The sequence below is a fragment of the Hordeum vulgare genome, chromosome 5H, assembly GCF_904849725.1.
Source record: "Hordeum vulgare subsp. vulgare chromosome 5H, MorexV3_pseudomolecules_assembly, whole genome shotgun sequence".
Classification (NCBI taxonomy): domain Eukaryota; kingdom Viridiplantae; phylum Streptophyta; class Magnoliopsida; order Poales; family Poaceae; genus Hordeum; species Hordeum vulgare.
In genome coordinates this window covers 22,583,184-22,594,132 of record NC_058522.1, presented here as the reverse complement: position 1 = coordinate 22,594,132, position 10,949 = coordinate 22,583,184, and the positions used below count along the sequence as shown (strand labels likewise).

Sequence of the window (10,949 nt, the reverse complement as noted above, 5' to 3'; positions counted from 1 at the left end):
TGGCATTACAAAGTTCATACATAGGGGAAAAGTTGATTAGCGGGTGAATGACCGACGGGATGGGGGGGAGTGGAGGCAACTAATCTGAGTAAAGATGACATTACAAAGTTCGTACATAGGGGAAAAGTCGATTAGCGGGTAAACATGGCATCCCGTCGATCATTACACCATTGTTTGGGAATCGACCACGACGTGCAGATCCCCACTTGTCAATGGCCGACGGGATGAGGGGGGAGTGAAGGCAACTTGACAATGATCGGCGGGGTGGGGGGGAGGGGAAGCTTTGGGTGGCGAGGAAGAAAGTGAAGGTTGCGGGCGGCGGGGATATGAGCTAGGCCGGACATACTGATTGATTTCTTTAGCCCGGGTAGCGAGTGAATTAGAAAAGCGGCTAACGTGGCAGGAACTGCCGTAGGCAGTTGGCACCGACCATTAGTTGACCCACTTCTTAGTGCCATGAGCGTCTGGCTATCTGCATCATTGGCAGGGAAAGGAGATGGACCACGCGGGAGGCTGAGGAGGGAGGTGTAACGTCCCTCCCGCTTGAGCGGTCGGTGGATAGAGTGCTCTCCAAATCATCGCCCCACCACAACATCCAAATATGGAACCGCAAGGCCTCGATTTCGAGAGACATACATAACCTATGGCGATCCCGGGGCATACAAGCAGTTATTATCCTCATTACGCCGATATGGCCACTCTGCTAGAGTTGTTCTGATATACTTGAAACTTCTTGAAAATTTTGCTTAAAACTATGGATTTGCTAAACGTCACTTGCCATGAAGTCATTGTCAATTAGGTCGGTGGCAGTGGAGAGTCGACGATAGAGGACATGCAAGACTATGACACCGGAATCGGCCAACGTAATAAAACTGGCAAGTGTGGTTAAGCGAGGTTTAGCCCGTCCTTTTGAGATGTATATTATTTTTTTAATGGTTTCAACATTGCTCACCACGCCTGCCGTGCCCCCCCCCCCCCACCCCCAAACGTGCATGCCCGGTGCCCGTTACTGGCGCCGCCCTGTCCCATCTTAATCGGGCCTGACATGGTAATGGCCTGCCGTGGAACGATTATTAGTTGGGCCGCCCAACTAATAATCGGCCAGTCCACGACACGTTTAGCCTGCTGGGTTGCATTTTTTTCCATTCTGATGGTATGTTTTTTTGCAACATGCTTGGACCAACCCGTTTAGCCCGTGCCGTGCTGGTGGGCTAGCATGGTTGGCCCGGCCCGTTTATCTACCTCCCCTCAATTATAAGTACGGAGACAGAGTACCTTTGAGGTACTGTTGAGGTTTTTTTTGGTTTTCTTGAAAGGAGCCCAGAACAGACCTGGCCAAACGGCTCATGCTTGGCACAGAAGCACGGCGGCTCGACATGTCACGGGCCAAGCATGACATGGGTTAATCGGGCCGTGCTAGACACGCAGCCCTCCTCGGTCCGTGCCTAGGCCTAAAGACTGGGCACGCGGGTCGACACGGTATGACCCGTTTATAATTTTTTTTTTTTTTTTCTCTCTCTCTCTCTATATATATATATGAAAAATACATCCTACCACCCAGGGATAGTTACCCCACATGTTCAATACACTACCATGCGGAAGTATATATATACTAATTTATCATTTTAATTATGTTCATATACTATATACAAGATTTTTGAAAGTGAGTTACATGAAAAAATTACAAGTTGACCCATAGTTTTTATTATATTTGTGAAATACATATATATTTGTATGTAAAAAAGAGCATACATAAAATATGATACATACTACCAAAACAACAGTATATATACTACCTAAACATAATTATATACTACATAGTACGCATACATACTCTCTAATTTAATACATACTCCATACAACATACAAAACGCAAGTGGTGGTAACTACCACCGATGATAGATAAATATATATATAATAGATCAATAGACCGAAATTGGCCAAAAAAAACAGCATAAAAGGCCAAATGCCTAGCAGGCCAGCGGCATGGTGTGCCGACAGACCGGCCTATATAGCTTACATGTCTGGGTCTGGAGGCTACGCACGTGGGCTGGCATGGCACGGCCGGCTAATATTTGTGCGGGGCCGTGCTCTGCCTGCCGGTTTGGCCAAGGACTGGTCCAGAGTCCAGACCCAACCCGGTGAAGATGGATTCCAGACTCAACCCGGTGAAGATGGATTCCAGACTCAACCCGGTGAAGATGGATTGCTCTATTGCTAGTCTGGTGTTTCGTAACCCTTTCCCCCTTTTCTTCTCTTTGAGAAAAAAATTGCAACCTAATTTTCAAAATAAAATAAAATTGCAACCTATCTGGAGTCCTAGCCAAACCGAGCCGCCGCCGCCGTTCTCATCATCCTGTGCCCGATCCTAAGACTCGAAGCAAGGCATCCGCCGGCGCCGCCATGTACGTGAGCCCATGTAGCCTCTCGGCTGAGCCGTCGGAGAACCCCGTCGCTCTGCCGGAGTCGATCCACCACGATGTGTGCGATTTGGAGGAAGGTATCCAGGGGAAGGAGAAGGGGAGGAGGGAAGAGGAAAAGGAGGAGGAGAATGTGATGGAGGAGATCGGGAAGGAGGGGAAGCGTAAGCGGAAGGAGGAGAAGGGGAAGAAGGAGAAGAAGAGGCACAAGGGCAAGGCAGGCGGGATTCTGACAAACAAGCTCTTCTCAGAGCTCGACATCTCTGAGCTCACTGCCAAGGCCGTCAGAGAGATGAACTACACCCACCTCACCCAGATTCAAGCCAGATCAATACCGCACCTGATGCTAGGGAGCGACGTGCTGGGTTCAGCCAGGACTGGCTCAGGGAAGACGCTCGCTTTCCTCATACCGGCCATCGAGCTGCTACACAAGGCGCGCTTCACGCCGACGAACGGTACCGGAGTCATCGTGGTTTGCCCGACAAGGGAGCTTGCTATGCAGACGCACAATGTCGCCAAGGAACTAATGAAGTATCACTTGCAAACTCTTGGATATGTGATTGGCGGCACCAACATAAGAAGCGAGGCCAACCAGCTCGTCGAAGGGGTCAATCTGTTGATCGCGACGCCGGGCAGGCTTCTGGACCATCTGCGAAGTACCACTGGTTTCAACTACAGAGGCCTACAATGCCTTGTAATCGATGAAGCTGACCGCATACTTGAGCAGAATTTTGAGGAGGACATGAAACAAATATTCAAACACCTCCCTCGGGACAGGCAAACTGTTCTCTTTTCTGCCACACAGACTAAAAGGGTTGAAGATTTTGCGAACCTTACATTTGGGAGAAATGAAGAAAGGCAACGAAAACTTGTGTATGTTGGAGTTGATGATTCTGAGTTAAAGCCTACTGTTGAGGGCCTGCAGCAAGGCTACTGTGTCATCCCAAGCGAGGAAAGGTTTCTGGTTTTGTATGCTTTCCTAAGAAGGATGCAGCTGAAGCAGAAGGTGAAGGTCATGGTGTTCTTTTCATCATGCAGCTCTGTCAAATTCCACGCAGAATTGCTTAACTTCCTTGGGATAGAGTGTTACGATATCCATGGCCAACTGAAGCAGCAGAAACGCACCACTACATTCTTCCGATTTTCCAAGGAGGAAAAGGGCATCTTGCTATGCACTAATGTGGCGGCACGTGGGCTTGATATTCCTGATGTGGACTACATTGTGCAGTTCGATCCTCCGGATGACCCAAAGGACTACATTCACAGAGTTGGTCGTACTGCCCGAGGTGATAAAGGCAAAGGACGTGCATTGTTGTTCTTACTACCAGAAGAAATGAAGTTGCTCATTTACCTACGGGTGTCCAATATTTCTCTGACTGAATATACGTTCAGTGGAAAGCATGTGCCAAAACTGCAACCTCAACTTGAGAAGATTGTTGCTGAGAATTACTTCCTAAAGCAGTCAGCGAAGGAAGCCTACAGGTCCTACCTTTTGGCATACAACTCGCACTCTATGAAAGACATTTTTGGTGTCCATCAACTTGACCTCAAGAACGTTGCAACATCTTTCTGTTTTAATAGCCCTCCTAAAGTGAATCTGAACCTGGAGAGTAGTGCATCGAAACACCGGAAGATGAGGAAAGTGGATGGTGGAAAGGGGCATGGAATTAGCCATTCAAGCCCCTATGGAAGGAGTGGCGGCATTGATCGCAGGCAGTTTGCAAGATTCTAGGAAGGGTATATCAGGGGATTTAAAATTGGATGCTGGAAACCACCATCTTTGATTCTTTTTTATTTTTGGTTGATCTTTAGATATTACGTTTGGATGTGATTAATGTTAAGTAGTTTCAGAAAAATCGGGACTGACTTATGTTATTTGGATTCTTAAAACAAGCGTGGTTATTACATGTTTTTTTGGGTGTACATTGATGTATGTCTTATGTCTTGTGTTGCAACAGGCTCTGCTCGGTAGATGAAATCGGACTCTATAATCTAGTCTGTGCAATGACAATGATTCCGATTCTTGATTTTAGGCACATATGCCAAAACAAAATACAGAATGTTCAAAGAGGTCGTATGGTTCTCGGGTAGCTGAACTGATTTGCCACTAGCTTTACATAACTGTCTCTTGATTGATTCAGCGTGTCCTGGCTTAATATTCTGTTACCGATGATGTTTTCTTGCTGATTCTTAAAGTATATCTACAGTTTTGTCAGGTTAGGGACTGAAGAGAAGAAGAAGAGGCAACATTCAGCTTTCAAACGGAGGAGCCCTGCGACGCTTTTCTACACCAGATTGTGCACAAGTCATCACTATCTTGCTAATGCAACTCGGCTATATGCTATTCTCATATACTATATTTACAACCTCGGCAACTAATGTGTAGAATTTGATAGGACATTGGAGCGATACAAATGACAAGGAGTACTTCTCTCTAGTTTAGGCACCCCATGCTGAGGGTTGCATGATTGCATTAGTCATCGCTCCCCGTTCCAGATTCAAAGGTCATTGTGATATGATATCAAGACCATCGATGTCTTCGACAAAGACATACTTCAACACCTCTTCCATCTCCTTTAGTTTCTTTTTTAAATTCCCACCTCCTTTAATTAGGTGTAGTCCAGTGGTAGCAATTTGTGATTCATTTCTTACTTAGCTGTACTCTAGTGGTAGTGGTAGTGGTGCTGTATCCTAAGATATTCCTAGACTGAATACTTAGCCTAAGTTCTTGGACACATGGTATGTTTGGTGTTGTAGCATCGCCCATGCTACAGTACGGCTCTTCGCCTGAGGTCTCGCTGGTAGAAGGACGACATCCCAATGTTGCCACCAAAACATATTTTGACTTTTGAGAGTAAGAAAGGTATTTCCTTCGTCCTGTAATATAAGATTGTTTTGCAAGCTGCTTTAGCTTGCAAAACGATCTTATATATTAGGACGGAAAGAGTAAAATATAGTGTTCTGTAACATGAGCCAGGTTGAGATTAAGAATTTGCAACATGAGTCATGTTTCCAAACCGATTGGGTCAGTCCGTACTATGAATCATGTTGTGCTCGACGCTCATGTTGCAAACCGGCTGGGCTAGTCCGCAACATGAGCCATGTTGCGCTCGAGAATTTACAACATGACTTATGTTGCAAGACCGTTGGTTAGTGCACGTGGGCGGTGGACGTCGTGGGAGAGTTGCCCATCATTGGATCAAGCTTGGATTAGATGGTCGCGGAGTATTAGTCGGGTGAAGGTGTTTCATGAAAAAAAAAGTTGTGTCCAAACTTGGCCGTGGGTTTTGCCCAAACCCCCTCCCGTTTCCAGCCGAAGTAGGCCGTCCAGTTGGCGACAACATCGGCTCTGGAACGGGACTAGGAGAGACACGACGCGACACCAGTCATTCGTTCTTCCATCACACGGTCCACAGGGCCCCCAATCGCTTGCGAAACGAACACTGAGAGGAAACGTGGCAGCGACAAATTCCTCAAATAGCCCCCGTGCCTTACTTATTTCCCTCTCCACCCTTCGCGGTTCGCACCCTACGCAATCCTACGTCCTCGCGACCACCTCCATCGACAGATCCTCTCCCGCGCTTCAGCTCCCGCCGCCCCTTCGTCTTTGGCGACCCCCCCCCCCCCACCCCGCAGCAACCATGTCAACGATCTTCGTGAGGCCCGAGAGCGCCCTGAAGAGAGCGGAGGAGCTGATCCACGTCGGGTAGAAGTAGGCGGCGCTGCAAGCACTGCATAACCTCTGGGAGTCATACACATGCTGGCAATATAGGAAAAACTATTGTGCAATTAACATGGCAAGTTTTAGAAATTCTATACAGGACATAGCAAATGCCATGATGTAGACCGAGGTGTTCTACATACTTTTTGAAGGAGAAGAACAAAAACTTATAAAAAAATGCCATTATGTAGAGCAAATAAAAAATGCCATGGCTCTACAAAATTTGCCATGTGAACATATTTTTTTTGCCATGTTATAAAATTTGCCATGAGTATAGTACAAACTATTTCTTTGCTCACAATAGCTCACGAGGCGTCTTCTTAAGTGAAAAAATCAACAAAAATCAACCCCACAACTATCTTAAGCGACCATGTGACAAAACATGAAAAGAACTACTAATTGTCATGGGTCAAAAATTAAGTTTCCATGGCAAAAAAAAATTAAAAGATGCCATTGCAAACACATCTTAATGCACCATGGATCAACATAATTTGCCACGGGAACACATCATAATTTGCCTTTCGTTATTTTATAGTAAAAAAATGTGAAAATTGTCATGGAAAAAATGCAAACTAATTGTCATGTATAGTTTACAGCTGGTGCATAATGTTGATTGAAAATTGATTGGTGTTAGTGCACAATGAACATGTAGAGCATGAGAGGCAAGCCATGGAAAAACTGCAGCAGGTAAATTGCAGTTCCTATGTTTCTCCACCCCTCCCGAAGATAGCTCCTTGTGCCGCATCTCCATTCGTGATGGACATCTGCTACTGCCCTCGATATGCGGGCCCTCGCGTCACAGCCGTCACTGATGCTCCTCGTCGCCACTGCCCCGTTGGGCACCGTCGGCATTGCATACCATGCACGTCGCATGCACCTCATCATAGCCGAGCATGCCCAAGCACCTAAGCCCTTGGTCACCCATGCAGAGCCACCCTACGATATGATGCATGTTGCCTGAATGTTTTTAACTAAAGACTTTGATGCTTACCTTGAAGACTTTAAAAATGAAGAAATTGGTGTGACTTTAAAGATATTGATGCGAGGACTATGAAACTAGAAGACTTTTGTTTTCACATTTTGTGTGACCTTGAAGATATTGATGCGAGGACTATGAAGCTTGAAGAAATTGATGTGACCTTGAAGATATTGATGCGACGGCCACCTCCTGCTCAGCTACCACGACCTCCGAGCGGAGGTCCCTTGCACCTCCTCGGACCTCACTGGGAACCCCGAGATCGAGTGCTTCATCCACAACCCCCTCACCGACCGTCTGTGTCGCTATCATTGTGGCTGCGGGAAGATGTTGAGTATTATAATTATTAGAAAATATATGATAGACTAGGATTTATTCTTATCTTGTCTTGTACTTTAAACTGGTCATGTATTTCTATATATACATTGAGAAGTATATGCCTGCCGATGCTCAAGCAATACATCAAGTATTCCATCAAATCCCGCCCTCCCTTCTAACAATAAATAGATAAATATACTGCTTAGAAAATGATTTTGTAAAGTACAAAATCAAAAGAAGGTTCATCATATCATATGCAACCTTCAAATAAACTTTTTTTAGGCATGCAGTTGTGAGGGAGGTACCTTCCCACTAACGTAGGGAGTCTGAATGCATGTGTGCGCCCGCACGCCAGGGAACGGTGATTGATCGCAGATGGCCTTGGCGTCGGGGCGCGGCCGTATCACGCCTCACCCGGGACAGAGCGGCCACTAGCCTCATGGAACCATTGTATTGGGTCAGCCTAGTTTACTTTGCTTCATTTGTTTTCTTGTTTGTTCGTTTTTGTACATTTTGTCTTTCTATTTTTCTATTTTTGCTTATACTTGAAAAAAATCAAATACATATACTCAGAAAAATAATTATTTTAATTTTTAAACTGTTTATCACGCATTTAAAAAATATAAATGTTGTGTAAAAATACATTCGTGCAACTTTCAAAAAATAGTGTTATTAAAGAAAATTCATGATATTTTGAAATTGTTCATGTGTTTCAAAAAACTGTTTACACAATGCAAAAAATATTCTTATACTCAAAATAATAATTCACACCATTAAAAAATTGTTCAGCCCACTTAAACAATGTCACACATTTCGAAGAAAATGTTTGTAACATCTTTAAAAAGGTGTTTACACTTAAAAAAAAGTTCGTAACACCTTTAATCCATGTTGTTAACTAGACTCATCCCTCACTAACGAAAACAACCCCGGTAAAAACCCTCGGTATTGATTGTACGCTGGGAACCGCTCCTTTCATGCATTCGCTCGGTGCCGTCGCCGCCGCTGCCTCCGCGTCGCTCGCTCGCGCTCGCTCCGCCTCCATGCCTCTCGTCCGCAGCGCAGCATCGCCGACAAGTACAAGGGAGTGGCCCAGCATCACCACTCGCCGTACCTCACCATCGTCTCCTGCTTCCTAGCCCTGCCCCTCTCGCCGCCTCACGTCTCATCCGGCGAGGACATGGGGTCGATTGGTTAGTATTTTTTTCATGTCGCATGTCCCACCAAATCCCACCCCCACGCAGCCACGCCCCATCCCAAAATCCTAACCATCTCCATGTGGATCCAGATTATGTTCCCAAAGAAATCGCAACAACCAGCCTTCTCCTTCCTCGATCGACTCGGCCAATCCGAGGACCGATGGCTCCTTCTGTCCTCTCACCCACAACCCTCTCACTTTCTCGTCGCCCACCTCTGCTCAGTCTGCGTCGACCACCCCTTGCCCCGGAGTATTTAACCAAAAACTACAATAATTCACGCCAACGTGCCCAGGAACTACCACATTTCGTTTTTGTGCAAAAAACTACCACTTTCAGCCTAATGAGTGCCAAAAAACTACCAAAATTTTTAACTGCCCGTTTTATCTGTTTTAACCGTTTTCTGACTTCCCGGGCCTGCATGTCAGGTGCCAGCATGGCCACCTTTGACGCCCCCATGCAGATGGACGTTAACGGCGTGTGTTCTTCGTCGAGAGGTTAACGCCCGCGAGCAGATCTGATCTAGTACCCTCTCGCTTCACTCTCACCCTCCTTTCCCTGTCTCTGACCTAGGTGGCGTCCGCCATGGCGTCGGTGATTCCGGATGTGGGCGGCGGCGATATTGCTGCGGCGACGACGACAACGACGGCGACGGCTGTGCCCCCAGTTGGACGGTGTAGGGTCTTTCCCTGAAGTCGATAACTGGTTGGGGAGCAACACTTACGCGACGCAGGAAGGCTGGCAGCAGCCGGAGGCACCGCTCGCCAATCATCGCCGGCGCCTGGATGCTCTATGGGTTGCAGGTATATCAAATTGGTTAGATGTGTTTGTATGAGCTATTTTTCTTCAATCTGAACATGTGTAGTTGTAGTTGTAGTTGAGCTATTTGAGTTCCACCTCTCTTAGGTATTGCACTTGTAGTTGCGTCTCATGATTTATTTATGCAGTTTGGCTGATAGGAAGTGGGACATAATGTTTCATTTCAATGGAAGAAAACCTGTGAAAAGGTGTATATATGAGACATATATTATTTTTCTTACTCTACGATCACTCATTGCTAGTGAAGGGTATGGGGAGAGTGATTACATGTACTATGTGAATGATGAGGATAATGGAACTGGAAGAGTAAAGTATTTAGGTAACGAAGCTAGTGTTCATGAAATGTTGGAGGTTTATCATCATGTGAAGGGTGTGAACATAAAGGTTGTGAGAGATGTTCAACCTGCTAGTACACAGGCTAATGAGAATTACATGAACACTCAAGAGAGTTGCAGTGTGAAAAAGATAGTGGATGAATCTGAGCTTTAGAAACAGATAAATGATAGAAATGCTCAACTTGAGAGGAGCAGGATTCAAAGAGAGGCGGATTTGAACCACTTTAAAGGAGACACTAAAGTGTCTGAATTTTGTTCCGATGATTCAGATGGGAGTGCTGATGAAGCTGTTCAAATGGAAATAGATTGTGCCTCTGAAGAGGATAGACCATTGGAATTAACTGCTTTAGTGAAATATGTGAAGAATCCCGGTCCAACTAGCAGATGTCACAATGAGGTAGAGCATAAACAAAGAGCAGATTGGTTTCCTGAACCATATGAGTTTTGTTTTGCTCGTGATTAGGCATAAATGATGAGGAAGAAGAAGATGAAGTTGAACTACCATACCTTCTGAAGAAGTCAAAGATTTAATAAAAAAGATGAAGGATAGGGTATGGTTTGACCCCTCAATTCCCAATTCACATTTACTATTGTGCAAGAGCTTGTGTTTTGAGAGTGTTTACCAGTTTAGAGAAGCATTAAGGGATTTTCATATAAGAACTTTGAGGTCTTCTCACTACCACAGGAACTCTCCAACAAGAATTATTGTTTGGTGTTCACAGAGATAGCATGTATGTGAATTTTACATGTGTGCCTCTAGGATAGGTCATGAAAGAACTTTTTTGCATTAAGAAGTGTAACATGGATCACACTTGTCCATAATCAGCAGAGAACACAAAGGTTAATACTAAGTGGCTTGCCAAAGCAGTTGAGCCTTCTTTTAGAGCAGATCCTAGAGCACCTTAGGATGCACTTATTAAAAACAGCAAAGTCAATTTTGCAGTTGATGTATCAAGGAGTGTGGCATATAGGGCAAGGAGGAAGGCTATTAAGGTTGTGCAACGTGATAAGAAGGAGAAATACTATAGACTGAGGGACTACCTACAAGCAGTTATTGATACAAACCCTGGTAGCAGGTGTATAGTTACAACATTTAAGGACCCAGGAAACCCTGCACCAACTCCTAGATTTAAGTACATATTCTAGTGCCTCCATGCATCAAAGCAA

General features: G+C 45.3%; 1 protein-coding gene across 1 annotated transcript; it reads left to right on the top strand.

Annotated features, from left to right (window-relative positions):
• Positions 1–2,178: 2,178 nt before the first annotated feature.
• LOC123399132 (DEAD-box ATP-dependent RNA helicase 27-like) lies at positions 2,179–4,435 on the top strand. Its single transcript, XM_045093555.1, has one exon. The coding sequence runs from the start codon at positions 2,404–2,406 to the stop codon at positions 4,150–4,152; it is 1,749 nt and encodes a 582-aa protein (XP_044949490.1). The 5' UTR covers positions 2,179–2,403; the 3' UTR covers positions 4,153–4,435.
• The last annotated feature ends 6,514 nt before the right edge of the window (positions 4,436–10,949 follow it).

Bases quoted from the DNA above. Each gene is read 5' to 3' on its own strand.
- LOC123399132 (XM_045093555.1), top strand. From the start codon at position 2,404: ATGTACGTGAGCCCATGTAGCCTCTCGGCTGAGCCGTCGGAGAACCCC.